This window comes from Aythya marila (genome assembly GCF_965140915.1).
Source record: "Aythya marila genome assembly, chromosome: Z".
Lineage (NCBI taxonomy): Eukaryota > Metazoa > Chordata > Aves > Anseriformes > Anatidae > Aythya > Aythya marila.
This window is the reverse complement of record NC_139080.1, coordinates 60,701,194-60,722,608: the sequence shown is the minus strand read 5'-3', so window position 1 is coordinate 60,722,608 and position 21,415 is coordinate 60,701,194. Positions and strand designations below refer to the sequence as shown.

Sequence of the window (21,415 nt, the reverse complement as noted above, 5' to 3'; positions counted from 1 at the left end):
CAATGTTTTTTCCTTTTTTTTTTTTTTTTTTTTTTTTTTTTTTTCCCCATTTTCAAATGCCTGGTTAATTATCTTGGAGGAACTTAGCAGAGGTGCTGTTGTAATTAGTTCCTCTGTAAACTTCTGAAAAAATGTTGCCACTGATTTGACTACTTTAGCAAAACACAGGTAGAAAACCAATCTCGCCTTTCACAGTCCTTTTGTTCCCTTTTGTTTGAGGTAGCTCAAAAGACCTAAACTTTGTTGGTAGTGGTGGTTTTTAAACCGTAACCAATTAAAGATGACCCTATTCAATATGCAAAACCACTCAAATTTATTATAGTTACTTCCTGGGAATAAGGATCAGTATTGTTGTATTCTGAGACTTTTCTGTCCTCTCAGATTTTTAAACTGCCAATGGCTCATCTAAATGTCTCATACTACAGAATATAGTTTTAACCTTGACATCACTGTATCCAAAACAGTTGTTGTCATTGAATTTTAAGTAAGTACAGAATCTGTATTTATGGATATGGCCCATGGTGCAAACTGTCATATCTCTAAAATGATAAGCAGCATTGATTTAAAATGACTCTGATTCCTTTCATACAACAAGCTCAGAGAAAATAAATACCAATTTAAGTTAATTACTAACAGATATCTGATTCACTTCAACGAGATCAGGATTCAGCCCCAGACACACACATAGATGACCTTCCATATAATTCAACATTGAACTTTTCAACTTCTGAGCCCTTCCTAAATATTCATTCATAGCCAATAACAAATTTGTTTGAGAATTTCTTAAAAAGGAAAGGCTTTTTCCTTTTTATACACCAAAAATCTCTTCTTTTACTTTACTTTTACCCTAGCAGAGGTATTCAGAAATGCAGAGTTAAAGATAAAAATTAGTGGTTGACTGTGGTGCCAATAATCATTATTTAACTGTATTTGTACATACAGTATGCAGTGCCAGCATAGAAAACACAACTTTGAATAATCTAAAAAGACAATTAGGCTTAAAAGAACTACTATCAGAATTATTTGGAACTCTATTAAGAAAGAAAAAGAAAAGAAAAAAAAAAAAAGGAAAGGGGAAGAGAAACAGGAGTACTCATGACAATTAGAAATTCTTTTGAAAGATACTTTAATGAATACCAAAAGCCATTACTCCATAAACACAAGTTACACTGGGCAAGAAGTAATTTAAGGCAGATGTGGTGATAAAGCATATTCAATGGTGAATATGCTTTTAAATAGAGTATTATATGACAATGAATATACACTTAAAATACAAACTCATGTTCTTAGTGAAGAAATGTGTATCAATGGCCACTGCAATCAAGGAAACTAGATTAAAAATAAATAAATCAATAGTCCAGGGACACAAAATTCTGGGCCCCCTCAAGTCCTACATTTAGATCATGACAGAGACCCATGTCAAGTCACTGTGTGAAGGTTTGGCTTTTATAATTTAACTGGTGGAAGCATCAATATAACTTACAGAATGTTGCCTTCCACAGGTGGGACAAAGATCTGTATTCAGTCCCTGGTATCTCTGATGCTACTGGGCACAAATTGGACTTTGCCCTTAGGCACTGGCTACATGATTGCATGGTGCCATGCATCAGTGCCATGTAGGTGGCATAGGATACTGCATCCACAGCTTCCTCAGCTAATGCCAAAAAGATAAGATTTTTCTTTAAGTGTAATCTTGTAACGGTTCATTGACCTACTTCTGAATTGCTTGGTACAAGGTAAGGACCCATCAAAAATGGTTCTGGGCAAACTGTTGTCCAATACACATATCATATGTTTACAGCAGTATAACTAAGCCAAAGAGAACATTGTTTTCATAACAGGCACTTGACATTAAGATGAAGATGGTGAAAGAGCGTAAATTTCTATTTTCTATTCAGTATGTGCATCAATGTGGGAGATTGTGGCTGTAACAAATGGCATAATGGATGAATAGATCGATCCCATGAGCTTATTTTTCTTCTACCATCTACTAAAATTAAACACTCAGGATTACTTACCCAAACAAAGAAAAAAGTAAAATTATGAGGTTATCTTCAAGCTACAAATATTCATTCAAACAATTTGTTGAAAGTTTAGAAAGCATTAACAGCTTTTATTCAACGTAATCACAGTAGAAAAATCACAGTAGAAATACTTCTTAAGAATGGAAAAGGCAAGTAAATATAGACTTGCATCTACTCCCAGGAGTGGTATCCTTGACAGGCAGCATAGTATGATTGAAGAATATAAAGAAGAAGGTCAAAGCACAATTAAATCTAGTCAAAATAATTCCACTGTAAGATGAAACATGTAGTAGTGACAGAAATAAGTTTTCCAACAGGTTGACAGTGTATTAATTACTGTGGACTTGGATATTTACAGACATGTTACTTACTACCATCTTGTATTTCAACTGCTTAGCACAATATTATATCTGTCAGTGATATTTCATAATTCCTTTATGTATGTCCTAGTAACACTTACTGCAAGCTACAAAAACATTCAATTGGATTAAAAATTCTCTCTGGCAAACCTTAAAATGGCGTCAAAGATGTGCAGTCACTGAACAGGGTACACAGTTATATCAAGAAAGATATATTGGCTCAAGATTTTGATATTTTTCTCAGTAACTCAGTGGAAGTCAAATCTCTGTTGATAAGCTCTGATGATAACACAGTAGGAGATGCTCAACTTGATGACAAGTTGCTGTTTAGTAGAAATCACCTCCCTGGAAATATATTTGCATCCAATGTGACGCACTTGGAATTGTGTTGATGTATCAAACTCATGCACTGAGAAGAAACCAATTCTGAGATCTGGAGTTGAGATTTACTATTTCCAATATGATAAAGAAAAAACTAAGCAGTATTTCACACCTTCCTTCCATAGCTGAAGGAGAGCTTGCTGGGCAGGTCCATGCAAGCACAGCTTGCCTAGGAAACCTCTGCTACTGCAAAGCTTGGAGCATGCTTAACACTCCTTTTTGTCCATTCAGCATGCCTTATTTGTGATACACTTGTGGATCCTCTGCGGCCTGCCATCAGAAAATATTTTGCATTGCAGGAGGAAAACAGTTTATCTGACCAACCACCAAGGCTGGTTCACACCAGCAAGGAATAAAGTACTGGAACATGTACTACTAACTGCAGTGATTCATCTTAGAAGAGGTAAGGAAAAAAATGCAGAAATGCACAGGAATGCACAGGTATGAAACAGAATTACCAAGCTCATCTGGACAGTGTAGTCTGGATTCAAAGTGGAACTTCATTTTTGGGTTCTGGCTATCCTTCCACTTTTTTTTTTTCTTTTTTTTTTTTTTTCATTCTGGTTATCTAGGGAGAGATTAAGTTTTTTAAAAGCTGCAATATAAGGAGGAGACTTGATGTCAGGAGCAGCTTGTTGTTTGTACAGTGTATAGGTTTCTGCTGTAATTCTATGTAAGTTACTGAGCGTAGAAGAAAATAATTTGACATTAGCCCCTGGCCTGTGATGATAACTCCTATCATCTGTGAAGCTATAAATAAAATGAGATCATCCTATTCAGTTGTTTTCAGCTCATATTCAGTAATGGTATATCTATCCTCAGCAATAAATACTTTTCAAAATTACTTTTCAAAATACTTTTAAGGCAAAAATATCCTTCCTTCCTTCCTTCCTTCCTTCCTTCCTTCCTTCCTTGAAAGCACTGTAACTCAACAAGATGACAGAAGCAACTAGTATATCCCCTATAAAAGTACAATTGGAATTATACTGAGACCCCAGTTTAATGACAATTTTGGGGTGGTTCCACCTCTACCACAAAGTGGTTTTGAATATCTGTGGATGCCTTTCATTTGAATGCAAACTAGTACAGAACAAAGTTTTTTAAACAACATGGAGAAAACTGATACAGATTGAGACTAGAGGACTGATCCATACTTGCCTTGTCCACTGCCCTGGCAAGACAGGACAAGCTGGTCTTTGGGCCAAACCTGTCAGTGGCCTCCTGTTCAGGACTCAGGACTCCCCCAGGTCCGTGTGAAAAAAAAAAAAAAAAAAAAGAGCTGGGGTTTCTACCTACCTCATCCCAAAGCTTGCTGCCAGGCCTTGCTCTGTAGGTTCTTTTACTCTTCTCCTGTCCCAGCCCACGCAGCAGAAACCTGCCTTCCAGGCACAGATCTCCCAGGTACAGCACCTGTGTTTCCCTCCAGGCACACAGAAGCCCTGGACACAGCAAAGAGGCCATCCCCTTCTTCTCCATCCCGCCACCATGATCAACATTCTGGCTGTCAAGCATTTACACAGTCGACCAACCCTAAATGAATGAATGAGCAGGTATGTACAATAAAAGCTTGCTTGCTACCAAAGCAAACAGTTGTGAAGTCTGGAAAGCAGTAATATGCTCTGCTATAGCTTGTTTGATTTACTGACTGTCTTTCCTGCCATGCAGTGTCAGAGTACTAAGTGCACTCACAAAATAAACATTTATACACACTGTAAGATGATACCTTCACTATGCAAATGGTATCTACCATAGTTTCACATATTATTTGCACAAATCTTAACAACCAAACAAACTACCTCTAACTTAAGGAAAACTAAAGGGATTTCCACAAAGTACAGTATCACTGCTGTGGGTGTAGGTGCCCTGGTGTGGGCAGGGGGCTGAGGGGCTGCTGCTTGCGGCGAGGCTGGGGCTGCCCAATGCCAACACAGCCAGTTCCAGATGGCTCCAGCAGCCTCACCGCAGGGCACAGCTGGGCCCTGCAGATGAGATGGCAGTGCCTTGGGGAAATGGGTTTAAGGACGGGGAAAAATGGTGCTTGTGGGAGAGAGGAGTGAGGAACAAGTGTGAGAGAACCAGCCCTGAAGGAGAAGGGCAGGAGGTGCTCCAGCAGCAGTTCCCCTGCAGGCTGTGCAGGGAGAGGCCCCTGGTGGAGCAGGCTGTCCCCCTGCAGCCCATGGGTCCCACATGGAGCAGATCTCCACGCTGCAGCCCCCCCATGGGTGGAGGAGCCCCCGGTGGAGCAGGTGGATGTGGCCTGGAGGAGGCTGCGGCCCATGGAGAGCCCCCGCAGGAGCAAGTCCCGGGCCGGAGCTGCAGCCCGTGGAGAGGACCCATGGAGCAGTTTTTGAAGGATGGCATCCCATGGGAGGGACCCAGTGCAGGAGCAGAAGTGTATGATGATGAAGAAGTGGTAGAGGGGAGCTGTGATGGATGTATAATAACCACATCCCCCCTGCACTCTTCCAGGAGGAAGAGGTAGAGGAGTCAGGATTGAAGTAGTTAAGTTGAGCCTCAGATGAAGTCAGCTGAGACTCAGTTGATGTTTTTAGTTTTGTCTTTGTTTCTCACCATACTGCTCTATATTTTAAGTTGACAATAAATTATTTTTCCCCATGTCTGTTTTGCTCATGACATTAATTGGTGAGTGATCTCCCTGTCCTTATCTTGACCCACAGACTTTTCATCTTATTTCTTCCACCTGACTTAGTGAGGAGGAGGAGGAATAAGAGAGTGGGTGGGCACCTGGCAGCTGGCCATGGTCAACCCACCACAATTACTCTCCCAGTCTTGTCTAGAGTTATTTTTTCAAACAGCTTTAGCCTCTCTGAATAAGCTGCCTCCAACTTTTACTTGATCCTGAGAAGCTATGGAGCAAGTAACATGATAAAGGCAATGTCCTAATAGCCCCCTCTGTCGACGTGGGGTGCAGGGACAGATGGCTTGTGGTCACAAGTGCTGTTTTCAGATCTTGTGAACAATATATTTCTTGGGAACCAACAGCTAGGAAATACTACTATAATATTGTAAAAGTAATAAATAAATAAATAAATATAGTCATGACTTTAAAATGCTGTTAAATTGAATGTAGTAGAGATGAGAAAAGAGGATGGGTTTATAGTTTTCCATCTATATACTAATTGGGACTCAAATTTCATATATTATGGAGCTTTTCATGCTGATAGATCACAAGTTGTATGTCAAGAAATAATATAAAACTGTCTGAAGACTCAAAATAAATCTCTTCAAACTGGAAACTGTTCCCTTTTCATCTTCAAAGTTGAAAACTATTTCACACACTTTGCATCATGAAGTCTTCAGAACATTTAATCCTAATGAAGTTGAATCATTTCAGACGTTTGAAGACACTTCAGAGTTTTAGGATTTGTCTCAGAGATACTGTTACTCAGGGAAGCACAACAGTCCTGAACACTTCCCCCACCTCCCTTCTCCACTGTGAGGTTCTAATATTAAGATGTGGAACTAAATTCATTCCCAGCCCCCATTATGGGGGAAATGAGGTAAGTAAGACCATAGGAAATGGCTGGCAATTTTGTATTCTAATTCTGCCACAGCTTTCCTATGTGACTATAGGCTGCCTTATCCTGTCTGTGCCTTATATTCTCCTTCTGTGCATGTAGATAACAGTGTGGGTTTTTTTTTTTCCTCCCTTCATGGTAATGTGAATCTGAATTCATTAATCTTTAGAAGTCACTGTCTCCTATAAAAGGTACACTTGCTGTGTACAGCTCTCTTAGTAAGCAGGGAAAAAGCTCACATTATTCTTATTTCTCACTGAACTTTTGAAGCTACTTCTATTTCAATGTTGGCTAAGACTTTCTTTCTAAGACAGCAGAAAACCCCTCTGCCTTTCTTTCACTCATGGCTGTGACTGCCAATACCAACATTAAGGCTCTTCCTTAAGGAAAGCTTTTTGAGAACCGTGGACTACATGAAAGACAAAAGGAGGCTTATCTCTTCAATTAAATTCCACATAGATAAGTATTAGATAACCATTTCTGCAGAATACATTTTCCAGTTCATCTATATTCTTCCCAAAAGTGCCCCATTGATGCATATGAAAATTCTTAACAAATAATTATGAAAAGCCTGGTATCTTAGGAACAGGCAAATCAAATGACCAGCAAACAAGGGATCTGAACAGTTGGTTTAGATGGAAACATTAAAATGCTTTTGCTGATAAGAGATCCAAGTTTCATAGCTTAACAGCCTTCTGTGGAGTAGTGTGCTTGTAAGTGGTCTTCCAGCTGAAATGGGCATCAGCAAACTGAAATAGTTGTATTTCATTGTTCCACAACATTCAGATCAAAGCTTTAATTTGCAGCATCTGTTTTTCATTATATTAAAACAGCTTGAGAGAAAGTACTTTTTAGTATCTTAAAAATACTCTTCCTCTGAAAAAAAATGCTTTGAAAGTAATCTCCTCATGCTTTATGAAGGAAGGAATGCTTTGTGCATGCTCTACTACTGCATCTGAGGACTTTAAGAGTTGTAAGTAGGACTAATTGACTTTTCCTTTCACCAGCACAGATTGCCACAGGAGAAAGGCTACCTAGCAGTCAACTCCTTATCAATCATCCCCCAACTTGTATGATATTATGCATCCCACAAGCTGCTAGCTCATCCACCTTAGTGCTGACAATCCTATACCAGCAGGTATATGATTAGGACTATGTAGAAAATTTTAAAATAAGGCAGGCCAAAGGCACTTTTCCTTTGAGCTTAACTGTATGTTCTAGATGTCTTGATAACAAAACCACAGCTACACTAAGCTGTTCCTACTAGTCCTTCATTCATTCTTAGATCTTTCAGCATAATTACACTTCATACAATTAATACAGCTTGATTTCATACACATATATAATTCCCAGTGTTCACTACCAGCCCTTGATACATCTGAGACATCTGTTAAAACAGTATTTTTTGCTTTTCAAACACTTGCCACTATACAACACATTCTGGAGGAGCATAAGGCACCACAGAACAACTTTAACTCCACATTAATTACACTAAAAAGTGACTTTAACTTACTTTAAACAGCAAGATCGTGACCAAAGCATCTGATTAAGTAGTTTCATTCTGAATATGTAACAGAAAACATAATCATAACCAATTCAAATTTACATCAGTGTACAAAGCAGTGGATAAGACATAGGATATCTACAGGGAATATAGATCTTTAATTAATGAGTATTAGGCACTACTGCCCAAATTAATTGCAGCTGAGAGAGTACTTCTTAAGCAGTAAAGGAATATCATATGTGACAAGTAATTTGTGCAATAAATAATTCTAAATAATCCCACTTTATAGCAAGACAGTTTGCAGTTTTCTAAAAGGTGAGTAAATATTACATTTCAGAAGAATAGCTATGTCACTCTACAAAATTAGGTAGCATATGCTCTAGTTCTTGCAACCACTGACATGCAGGTGTTTTCCTACTGGTTTTCTACAATGATATCAAGTGTTCTGCAACTACCACGGCCATGTCCTTTATTTGTACTTGGAAATGGAGACACCTCTCTCTGAAGGCTCTGAACTATATTCATATGCAGGCCACATATGTGAACTGTGCTACACACTGCACATGCAAGTAGAAAAGAAATATACTGTACCTTATGGATTGTAACAATAGTGTTAGGAGATGTAGACTTTGCCATACAAAAAGCTGACACCACTCATCAGGGTTCAGGAGGATGAAAGAGTATGCTTTCCTTTATATGGGTGAAGATACTGAATATATTCATGCCATGAAAGAATAGTTTTAAGGTTTTCATATGGTACTTTGAAGGTCTTGGTTTCTATGACCAAGACAGAATTTTGAAACCTAAGATTTTCATTCAAGTTTTTTCCCCAAGTGATCAAGATCTACAACTGGACCCAGCTTTCCAAGAGCTTAACTTCTCTGAGCACTTGAAGAACTTTTTCAATGTTTGTGTATCACCTTGAGCAGTTAGGGCAAGAGTCATATTTTCTCTGTAACATTTCCAGACAGCTGTGTTTTCTTTTTTATTGTTGTTTTTGTTTTGTTTACCTGAAGAACCCTGTATCAAGCAAGCTAAGCTTTATCTGTTTTAATACTTAGAGAAACACTTCACATGCTCAGGAAATTTCACAAATCTTTTTTCTACCCAGCTTTGCAGCCCCTGTATATTTAATCACACATTCACAAACTGTACTTTAAGTTGTATAGCTGCTATACACTACACAAAACAGAGACCACCTCTCCTACAGCACATTTGTACACAGGTGGGAGAGAGGACCTTGTCTCTGCTCACTTCCTTGAAAACAGCATTACGGGCTTTCTCTGTCTGGGATCACATGTAACCAGACACAGCCTGTCAACAGCTCAGGCCAGCCGGTTGCATCACAGGATCTTCTCACTCCATGCCCATATGCCAGAAAATGTTGTACAAATGCATAGGGAGAACGAAGCAGCAGGCAATTTTGTAAGTCTTGCATTGAGCACAGGAGACAAGGCTACTCACAGCTGTCTCCAGCACTTCCTGCACACTTGTTGCGCTTTTGCAGCAGGACCTTTTTTTAATTTTGCTAGTGTAGCAGAATTGTTGAGGGCCATAATTCAGGATGTGACCTTACATTCTTTAGCCCCACATAGTTATACTGGGCTTAGCACATGGACAAAAACTGGAGTCAGGACTATCTATTCAGCATTCAACAACATATCTGCAGTTTGCATATAGAAGCTGGGGCAGTTTCATGTTTAGGCAAAACATTAATGGCTTGAAAAAAACCTCTCTCTTTAAACATACACCTGTAGAAAATATTCACATGTATACATCAAATGTGCAAAGTTTCTAATTCAGACAGCTTTGTTCCCTCCCACTCCTCAGCTCTGAGACAGCACAGGACCTGAAAAGGCTTATGCACCCAGAAATCTCTTTCTTCTTCTAACAAAACTAATAATACATTTCTCATACCTTTCCTTGCCATGGTGACAGGTGGAGGGTATTTGCATTTATTCAATCTGTGTCCATCCTTTAGGAATACGTCCTGTGTGCAAAATACAGAAATGCAAACTTTGCATACGTACTTTGCAGTATTCCTATAACCTGACAAGGTTACTCTCCCTTTTTCCCAGACTATTTATATTTGCCTTTTAGGTATTCCTTTAGTTTTAGGGATATGCAGTTTGCATGAGTACAAATGCTTGACATAGCTGCTCTTATGGGAGCAAGGTGATGAAATTTTGAGAGGTTACTGAGAGATGTGGTTTCTCTGAAATGTGGTGCTGCAGCTGCTGCTTCCAGATAAAGGGCCAGTTTGCCTGTAGGTTTTTGCCAGCAGTAGTTAACATGAATTCTGGCAAAGACCCCAATTTCTTTTCAAAGACAGAGACTGCAGAGAGTTGGCACTGCCTGAAAATATTGCTACAATACCAAAGACTGCCTTTTCCAAAAATCTTTTAGCCATGCTTGATTGTATTTATTTTTTGTTTATATATATGCCCAGGTTATAAGTTTAAAGGACATCAGCCTAAAGGACAGACACTAACTGGTCACAATAATATAGCAGTGGTAGTCATCTGCTTTTCACCATTCTGCTTCCTACCTGCTTGAAACAGAAACATTTGTGGGGAGGACAAAGGGATGAAGAAGAGTCTGGATAAGGAAAGATGAGAATGTCACAAGAATGATCTTGGTAATTCATGAATTTACCATAAGGATTTCTTAGAATTTTGTTTGAAAGTGATCCTTCAAATGTCTCTTTTCACGGAAAACTACCATGGGCTATCTTACTATCAAGACAAATTGCTCTTTAGCTTGCCACGATTATATATCACAAAAATCAGAGACTCAGACTGTTTTTTTCTCAGAAAGCTTCAGCATCTACTCCCATACCTAGACAACCAGGTGTATTTGTTCCCTGCCTGTGCATGTCTCCAATCCAGTTTTCCACTCATCTTCTATCCTTCAGAGATATTTGGGAAGAAGAGGGATGGTGTAGGTGGGATGTGGTTTGAAGCTTTGTTTGGTTGTTTGTACTTGAAAGTACATGTATGAATCCTGTTTGGGAGCTATCCCCCAAAATACCTCCCAGGTTTTTAAATTCCTTTCATCTCCTGTAACACTTAAATTACTGTGATTGGTTTTATTACAAGTCCTTTCCAAGATCACTCTCCAACACAGATTAAATGAAGTGAAATTTGCTGACAAGCCTTGATTAGAAATAATGACCCCGGTTAAAATCAGGAACTACTTAAAATGTCATGGTTTTGTGCATTGAGAAACTTTCCACACAGCTCCTCTTTTCTTCTTCTTTGTGTCCTTGAAATGACTGTGATGCCCCCCAGCCAAAAAAACAAAACAAAACAAAACAACATCAACAACGAATCCCCCACAAAAATCCCTCAGTGTCTGAGTATTGGGTAGCAATTCTTGTGTCTTTCCCCATGTTCAGGAACAAAATTAGAGCATTGCTCTGGACTTGCCAAGGGCTTCCCCTGCTCAGTGCAATTGTAAATGTGTACCAGTCACATGGACTGGAACATCAAGAGCTGCAGGCACTATGCTTCCCTCATCACTCCTTTGTGTTGTGCTGGTTACAGGAACTCCTGGCTCTAGCTGTAGGGGCTGTATACATTCAGCCAGGCCTCTGAGCTTTGGAAAATAATTACTGGGATAAATGGCACGTCTACACGGCCGACTTAGTGAGGGCTGGGAGCATCACCCACTGGCCACCCAGGTATATGCAGGAGGAAGGGCAGGGGCACAGCTCTAGTCCTGCAGCAAGCGGTCCCTTGATGGCACACTGTGGACGAGCCGTGCTCTTCTGTTACCTGCCACGTTCTGGCAGTAGGCAGCTGCTGGCTGTAAATGCTCATAAGCCTCTTTCAAGGTGAATTCTTTTAGTGTGACCTAAACTTGACTGATCTGCACCTGGTCACATTTCATATTCAGTTTCAGCTGCAAGAGTCCTAAAAAGCTGTTGCCCCTTTCCTGACACACAGTACCTGACTAGGACGACAGGGACGTGTTCAGCACACAGCAGTACATCAAATGGATGCAAACAGTCTGTGATCTTAAAAAGTACCGTAAGCAAAATCAGGACAGAAAGCAAACTTCCTACATAGATCACAAGTGAGAAGCAGAAGATGTCACATCTTCTAGAGGAGATGAAAGGACTCATGCTCTGCCTTTCCCCTCTTTAGGGGATTAAATGTACACCTGTCAGGTCACCAAAACCTGCCATGAAAGACACGCAATTAATCTCATGGTCTGGAGAAGTAAGTTTATGGGTAAAAGGATTTATCACTGGTTATGATGAGGAGAGGATTTATGAGTCCACTGCTGGTTGCAAGCCTCAGTTTTAACTTTTTTTCTAATCTTTCAAGTCTTATAACCCAGTCTGGAAATCACAAGTCTAGCATTGAAGTAACTGTCATAAATAATAAAAGGTGACCATAACATCAGAAACTAATTTCTCAACTCTGTAACCAGCCAGACTTATGATGTCCTCTTATGACTTCCATTGAACCTCAATATTGTGGAGTCTATAATCACAAAAAAAAAAAAAAAAAAAAAAAAAAAAGCAGTGAAAAAAGCATTTATGCATAAATAAAGACAGGATTCTAAAGATACATTGAACATAGCTATAGACCAAGTATTAAGATAGCTTTTATTTTCATTTGGTCTGGCTTATTTTATTTTATTTTATTTTATTTTAATTTATTTTTAATACAAGTAGGTTTTCACAATATACTCTTATAAAGAAAAACATGCTAGAAGACAGCTATAATGATATTGTGAATTACTGAAAGAAATCTAGAGTGAATACTCAGTAACTTATCAAATTTATTTTCTCCTAAGGTAGCAGCCACTTTGAAGTCACATATGCTTATACAAAATGATTTTTAGTACTCTAAATTCAATATATTATCAATCAACCAAAAAAAATAGTAATTGTGAAGTGGAAACAACACATTGCTGATATATTTAGCACAGTCACTTCATTATACAATAAATCCTTATTGGAAAACTATTATAAAACAATAAAAAACCCGAAATGAAGGATTTCCTAGTGGAAGTGTTGCTGGAGACTGGAATGCAGGTGCTGTAATGCCTGTAAATAGATTATTACTACACACTCACCGAGAATCTTCATTCTGAGAGAGAAGGAAAAATTATGGCAGGTCAGAAAACTGTGAAACATGTGCCCTCTCTTCTCCTACCCTCCCTTTAATTATTGACAGCCTGTCACTTAGGTGTTGTGGTACAATGAATAATAAAACAGGATCCAAGTTTTAGTTCCCTGCAGGATTTCTTCTTCCAGATGAAATACTGCCATCTTCAGGCAGACAAAGTTTCTTGTTTACCAACTCGAGAAGGTTTTAATTGCTGAGTAGATCACTGTCTCGAACAAAAATTTTGCTGCTTCTATGCACTACTAATACCTTGCATAAGATGGAAGGGGATTTGGGGAGTTTGCCTCCTACCTTAAGGCAGGGTACAAGGCAGAGCATAAACTAATACAACCAAGAAGGTTGACATTAGGTGTCACATTGATACATTTTTTCTCCCCTTTCAACAAAAGTAGAACTTTAAGATGTCGTTTTTGCCTTACATGATTATATCTGCAGAACAAATTACAAAGGGTAATTGACCTCGGGAAGCAGATTAATCGCGCAGCGTAGACTACCCAAGAATTCAGCAGAGCGGTAACATTAACATTCCTTTTCTCTGACAGTGCCCTGAAACTAGTTTGACCTGCCATAAGGATCACATAATGAATTAGACAGTACAATAGCTGCAATGAAGGCTAAGTCTGTAATGGTGCAGATAAGTGGCTAAGTCTTTCATTTAACCAATAAGAGACAGTTTTTTTAAATTCCTTTTTAGAGGGTAAGATCAGATACTTACATTTCTCCTGAAGTATTTTTTTCGTAATGTGAACCACACTGCTATCTTACTGTTCTGGCAAGATGTGATATGATTATACATATACATTGTGATCAGTACAAACACCTCAGAATTCCAGCCAACAGAAAACAAGTCAAGAGCAGCTGGATCCTGACTGCTGCTTTCAAACAAGCAAGCAATTCGGTTAGAATTAGGCAGGCTTCTTATATTCTGAAATGCCATATGAAGGAAAAGTCAAATTACAAATTATGTCCTCACAGACATTTTATGATGGTTCACTTCTTGTTTGTGCTGTCTTTTACTATTGTCACTAAAATTGAAATCTGTTATTAAGTGTGAGCTTTCTGATCTCAAAGGAAGTCTCTTCTCTATGTAGGCGCATTCTTTTATACTTTCACATACAGCCTCTGTGTTGGGGAACTTATTCTTTAAAGTGATTCCTCCCACCCACTGCAAAGATGAACCACTTCTTTGCAGAAGAACGGTACCTTTAGAAATTGTACGGTATAATTCATCAAACACACAATGACTTCAAAAATCTTCTGCTCCCCAACTTACCCACCTAATTCTGAAAGACAGACTGAAACATGACCCTTCCCCCCCCCCCCCCATGCACAGGCTGAAATTTGAATCACTACTAGATTTCAAGAATAAAGGCCATAAAACATTAGTATCTTCAAATTCTGTCTTCTCTGGGCCTACTGTAGTAACTAGCCCTGTGCTACCATTTTACTTTTTTTTTTTCTTTTGACTTTTTTTTTATTTATTATTTGTTTGTAGCTATTTCTGCTTCAGCCTTTTGTGTCAGAAAAGGATCTATGATTTCTTTTAGTCTCTCCTCTGCTCCCTTTAAAAATTTCCTTATCCTGTGGACAAACTTGTAAAGTAAACAGAGCCCTAAGTTGTTAAATAGTTCTTCTAATTAGCCTTCTCAGGCACCTCCTTGCATTATGCCCCATCCCTGGAGGTGTTCAAGGCCAGGTTAGATGAGGCCCTGAGCAACCTGACCTAGTGGGTGGTGTCCCTGCCTATGGCAGGGGGGTTGGAGTAAGATGGTCTTTAAGGTCCCTTCCAACCCAAGCCATTCTATGATTACTACAAGGTTATTAACATTAAACGTCAGTATTGTTGAACAATTAGTTGGAGTTTCCTCTCTGTGGAAGAGTTGACTCCTGGTCTTTAAGGACTGTTGCTGAATCTGCCTCTGCCATAGAAAGGAGTAACATCTGCTCCTTAGTGATTAAGATTTTGCTCTTTGAACTATGAAGAATTGACATTGTAATTTTTTGTGAGTCACAGTCAGTAAAAAATTAGATATGAATTTTTAATATCTCAGTGATACTTGATGGGGTGAGTGGTAGGGAGATAGAAGAATAACATATTTTTGTGTGTGCTGTACAAAGGACCAAGGACCTTAAAGGGTTCTGCAGAGTTTCATGTAAAACTTCATAATGACACTTTCCTTCCATCATATTTGCTGTGATAAAGTATGTAAGTATGCATAAAGTTGTTGAAGTTTGCAATGGCATCCAGCAGCCCAACTCCAATTTTCAACTTTTTTTTTTTTTTTTTTTTTACATGAAGTTTTTTGGTATGTTTAATTGCTCTATTACATATGGTTTTCTGTCACATGGTTATCTGATTAATATTCTCTCAGTATGTGAAGGAGGTGCTCAGGCTTCAGTCCTTTTCAATCCCATGTGCCTAACTCATGCTGTTTATCTTAAATGCTTTATTTTCATAGCTGATCTGTACATCCTCGTTATCCTCATTATATCAATACCACAGTAGTGTGTAAACCTCATTAATGCTTGGACTAGTTAGCTGCTTGTTTAGTCTGCCACCTGTTTATCAGTCATATCTGCAAGCAGAACAACACATCAACTACATAGCTACAATAACTAGACTGCCCCTTCTTCAGTTTTCTTCTGTGTTGTTTTAGCTGCAGAGCAGGTAATACACTAAAACTAAAACAGCAAGGTAATATCATTGCAAACTAACTTGCAGGTGTGGTATAAATGAACTACAAAACAATGAAATTGGGAGCGTAACTGATTGTGAATAAATCTAATCTGAAAACAAGCCGATGAAATCCAATCATGAAATGAGATGGATCATAATATAGTTTTTCCATGGGAGTGTGACCAAGAAAGATAATTAGCTTGGAGATTGATAAGTGTAGTTAAAGGATTATGAAACGTAACTGTCCACAATAGCAAAAGATGCATTGACTCTGGAGGTGTTTGCCTGTAGTTTTATATAGATTCTGAAAAGATGAAACTTGATTAACTGTATGCGTATGAACAGAAAACAGGACAGAGTCTTCAGTGACACTGGATGTCTCAGAACACGGATATTAAGCCATTCAGTTTTTTAAACAGAGATCTCCCATTTCTCGGGGATTACGCTTTATTGCTCTCAGATGTGCAGATGTTTATTTGCAGGATGAGCTCCTACTTTCACATTACAAAGTTTCCACTATATCTCACTACAGGCTTCAAGCTCTTCAGAGCAGGAAGTGCACAATAATTGCCTGAGAAAATGAGGCTCATCCCTCTCTTGAGTTTTCTGTGAGCACACTTCAAGCAGATACAACTTATTGCCTTGATAAAAATGTTACAAGCTGTCTGCACTATAGCTGTCATATACACATATATATTTTGATGAGAATGCTACAACAGATTATTGTAAAAATACCATTTAAAACAGAGAATAGAAATACCAATAAGGAAAAAAAAAATGTAGGTCTCTTCTTCTTCTTTTCATTTATTTATTTATTGGTATTTATTTTATGCTGTTTCTAAACTCAAAATGGAAATTTTGCTACTTCCTTCGATCTATTTCTTAACACACCATTTAAATGGTAATGTATCTTTTAAGAACCTGTTGTGAATTGATAATTTTATGAACTGTTGGTGGGATCAACCTGCAAAAGGCTATGGCTATATGTCCAAAAGTTTCTGATTCACCCAGTTTCCTAAAGGTCAGCCCTGAAATACAATTGAGCATGCACTTATGGGTATATGAGAACCAGATGGGACATAATAACTATTTTATTTCTTTTTTAAATCATTTCTTGTGTTCATCTGCAGATCAAAAATTAAATGCAGCCCTAGTCTTGGGTCATCAATATATGTGCCTTATTCAAATATGCACAGACATAACACTGAAAAATGTCAAAATCTATTTCTATATAGGTAATAAACCTTTAATATCATAAATGGAGGGGATTTTACTGCTTAATTCCTAGATTGTATTAGTTTGAGTACTTTTTAGGCTTCCAACACTTCAGATTTTATGACTTTTAATTTCATGAAATGTAAGCAATAATAATGAAGAAATGCACTGTTAGCTGTATCTTCCTTCTTGAATTAAAGCAGTCAAGACTTCACAGCTGATAAAGATGCTCGGTCATGTAATAGTTCATTCTACTTCTACACCAGCCGGTTACTGCATTTCTTTTGCATGAAGCAATAGTGGCACCCAGTGTCAAAACCCTTGCACTGAACAGAAGCAGCCTGCACTTTTATATTTCTCACTCGTCATTCAGTATTGCTGTTTAAAATTTGTTCAAAGTCTGCAGGCTGTCCGAAGCAAAACAAAACAAAACAAAACAAAACAAAAAATCAAACAAACAAAGCCTACAGTCTACCATCTTGAAAAACTGGCCTAAAGTCTCCCTGGATATATGTATGTATATATTTATTTATTTAAAGTCTCACTAGATTATTAAAGATTTATGGTGATTACTTAACAAACTTTATCTTATTTTAAGGCACTTCAGCTTTAGATTTATTTATGGTGCTTACACCATTCTCTCTTTGCAATAAGAGAGTTTCATTCACAGTTACAAGGTTGTAAAGGCTGGTGTTTTGAGGGAGATGGGTTTTGAATTCAGGTTGAAGAGAAAAAGCAATGGAAAGAATCTGTCGTTCTCCAGCTGCTTAAAAATACTGCAAATCCTTGGAGAACTCTGAAGACCTACTTAATGGAAAGAGCCAGATGACTAGACACACACAGTTACATTTAAGTAACAAAGATAATTGAAAAGAATGCTGTTAATTAGACTGTGGATAAAAATTACATCTGGCCACAGCTTCTTGGCCCCTGCACTTTCCCAGTGGTCCCTAGCACCCCGGCCTCCACGGCACCCCAACAGCCTCTTTGGCTTGTAACATGCCTACCTACAGTCATCAAATAGTTTATCACATGGAGAAACTTCAGAAATACTGTAATTTCTGGTGCACATTATGTCTTCTCTTTCACGACAGTGGCCCAGCTGCACAAAATGCTGCTATTGTGAGATAGCAGTGGCAAAACAAACAAACAAAAATGAGAATAATTAACATTGAGGGGAAACAAACATAATGAACGTTTACAGTACACATAGTGAAACAAATAGGATTTTATAAAAGACAGCACATTGTTTGCCAAGGGAATACTGCTAGGTAAAAAAATCAGCCTGATGACACTCCATACCTGGCACTGGGGTGTCTAAACATGGGATATACCACACGGCAGCTAACGTGCCTTCTTGGCCTGCAGCTGCTAATCCAGAGGGCATCAGCTGTCCATCAGCTGTCCCAGGCCTTTCCAGGTGACTACCTGGAGCATCTAACAGCGTGTTAGAACGATTGAATCCCACCCCTGGGACCATATCCTGGCATCCTGGCATTGACAGTGTCCATCAGTTGGCCAAAACCCACAATTCTACAAATTAACGTTAGAATTGGCTAAATCCTAATCCTGACAGAGAGGTAAATTAAAATATCAACCTAGCAGATGGGCAAAGGAGGAAGAAATGCACAGCAGCAAGTAGAAATTAGATGCTACTTATTACTTGAAAAGTTTGACAAGGGAGGCTGAAATCATTAGGAGAAATCCCTGCTTTGCAAGGCTTAAAAAAAGTAAGATGACGATAGTGTCATACTGCCTAAATCACAAGACACTCTACCAACTGAGTTGCTGCTGGTTTTCAACCAGACGTCTTCTAGAGGGAAAAAGTTACTAACGTACATAATGAGAGTTAACTTTTGCAAAGAGATTTCTCTCATGAAGAATTTTTAGGGTTCCAAAAAATTGAAAGATGTTAAAAAAAGGAATAGGCCTTTTCACAGATAAACACAATATATTTGTCTTAATGTAAAGCTATAGAAAAGAAACATTTACTGTATTTAATTCTGTACTGGAAAAATGAAGCAAGTGGTAATTCATATGATATTTTTTGTGACTGTTCTGCCATCATTTGTCATCATGTCACTAAAATTTGTACTATCTGTAGTTTTGTTGACTGTGAATTTATATTTTACCTCTGTTGTGGACTGAACTCAGCCAGCAGCTAAGCAACAACAAAGCCACTAGCTCCCTCCTTCCCCCAGGAGATGAGGGAGAGAATGGGAAGGCCAACAGTGAAAAAAAGACATGCGCTGAAATAAAGAAAGTTTCATAAAGAAAGCTACCTGAAGGTGAAATTACTTAGGAAAGGCAGGACGAGAAGAGATGATAGAGTGTCTTCCTTGTCTGTGTTCTGTGAAAAACAACATATTTCAAAAGGAAGCAGCCAAGATGGAAATAGGTAAATATTGGAGGAATAGGAAGATTTCCATATCAGATAAGATTTCTGTATGTGAGGTATATGTGTTGAGATGGCATGTGTATATTTCAGAATAATGGACCAACATATCTCAGACTATCAGGTATGAAAGCAACATACAGAGATCAGTCACCTTTGCCAAAATTTCTGCACGAAATACTAGTATGTGATCATGTAAGTAAAGGCAATGCCACGATGACTCTTCAGAAGTTGTGCAGCCAGGTTTAACGATCAGATTTATCTGGAATATTTGACACCATAGCATTTATCCTGAACGCTGCTCAGTTTGATGGCTTCACTTTGGCTCTTCTTGTTCTTTTAGCGTTGTCTTTGCTCATAGGCAAATACTGCAATCTGAGGGAGGAAAGCACCTCGCCAAATTTTTGACAGAGCGCGCTGCGATTTACCCTGATGGCTCTCAGCGACTTCCTACCTCAGCTACAACACTCCCTTCCTCCACTTTCACCCCAAACACTCTTACTACAGCGAAACCCTCGGCGCCTGGGGGCCGGCCCCAGCGCACCGCAGCCCCTCGCAGCCCGCAGCCCCTCGCAGCCCCCCTCCCGGCCGGTTTTGCCCCAAAACCCCGTGCTTTCGGCGCCGCCCCCCGGCTCCTCCCCAGCTTTCCGGCGGGCTCCGTGCTCGCAGCGCCCCCGCCGGCCGCCGGCGCCCGTGCCCCGGCAGCGGCAGCGGAAGCCTCCCGGTGCCTCCCGGTCCCTCCCTCCCCGTCCCTCCTTCTCGCTGCCGGCTCCGCGTCCCGGAACCGTCCCCGCCGTCCCCACGGCGCCGCCACCTGCCGCCGGCAGCATGACAGCGCCCGCTGCCCCCCGCCCGTGAGCCCCGCGGGCCCTTTCCGCCGCCGCCTCCTATATGGGCCACCTGCTCGCCAAGGGGGCCACCAGCCGGAGCCGGGACAGCGCCGCCACCGCCGCCCAGCACCACCAGCACCAGCACCACCAGCACCGCCGCTGCTGCCACCACCACCGCCGCCGCCGCCGCCGCCGCCGCCGCTGCTGCTGCTGCTGTCGGGGGAGGAAGGTGGCGGCGCGGAGCCGCAGCTGCTTCCTGCGGGGCCCCTGCATGCTCTGCTTCGTGGTGCACGGCGCCAGCCCGCCCGCCGCCCACCCCGCGCCGCCCGCCGGGCACCGCCGCCGCCGCCTGCTGCTGCTCCGCCTGCCGCCCGCCGCCTGGCAGCCGCGGGGCCGCCGCCAGCGCCTGCTGCTCTCGGGCCTGCTGCCCTCGCCGCTGCGGGGCCTCCTGGGGCCGGCCGGGCCGCCCGCCCAGGCGCTCCCCGACATGGTGTGCAAGCGCAAGGGGGCCGCCGGCCTGCCCGCCTGCCCGCCCTGCAAGCAGCCGCGCTGCAACAACGCCGCCGCCGCCGACACCGAGACCGAGAGCGAGAGCGAGGCCGCCGCCTGCCAGTGCCCGGCCGGAGAGCACCAGCACCAGCCCCAGCCCCAGCCCCAGCCGCAGCCCCGCGCCCTGCCCGCGGACGGCGCGGCCGGGGGGCAGCCAGCCCCGCAGCCCCCGGCCGAGGGCGAGAGGGATCCGGAGAAGGAGAAGGAGCAGGAACAGGAGCGGAGCGGCCCGGCGGGCTGCCCGGAGCCGCAGGAGCACCCCGCCGACGGCAGCCGGGAGCCGCCGGCCGCCCCCGACATCAACCAGCTGCCGCCCTCCATCCTGCTCAAGGTGGGTCGCGGGGACGGGGCGGGGGGCGGCCCGATAGCCCCCAGGGAGCCGGGTCCCCTCCAGCCGCCTTCCTTGGCAGCCTCGTACTTGGTGTCTTCAAACCCCGCTCTTCCCTTGTGTCCCACCCCCTTCCCTCTCTTCCTGCGCTCTTTGCAAGTAACTTTTCGTTTTTAAGCCACGCTGCTGGTCTAGTCACCAGGTTCTCTTCGCCTAAACCTGCGGTGAAAAGGCACCCCTGGCCGGAGCTGGGTCCGTGATGTCCCCTGCAGTGATGCAAGTGTGTCCTTACGTGCCGGGGGGCAGAGCTCGGGGCCCTGGAGCAGGTCACCCCGGGGTCAGACGGCCGCACGGCGAGCAGGCTGTGATACTGCGAGGCAGGGCACGCGTCCTGGCCGTGCCCAGGTCCGTGCTGCTCCTTGTGCAACCCCGGCGTAGGAGGCAGCTCCCCAGCTCGCACCCTGCTGTTGTCA

The 21,415-nt window shown here is 41.5% G+C and overlaps 1 protein-coding gene across 1 annotated transcript in view; it reads left to right on the top strand.

Moving 5' to 3' along the window:
* Window positions 1-19,978: 19,978 nt before the first annotated feature.
* FBXL17 (F-box and leucine rich repeat protein 17) overlaps window positions 19,979-21,415 on the top strand; it is a gene marked incomplete at its 3' end in the record, with an annotated part of 308,301 nt that continues 306,864 nt past the window's right edge. Inside the window, exon 1 of the mRNA XM_082784394.1 lies at window positions 19,979-20,945. Within this exon, the coding sequence (XP_082640520.1) occupies window positions 20,127-20,945 (819 nt within the window). The 5' untranslated portion in view covers window positions 19,979-20,126. The remainder of the gene's footprint in view (window positions 20,946-21,415) is intronic.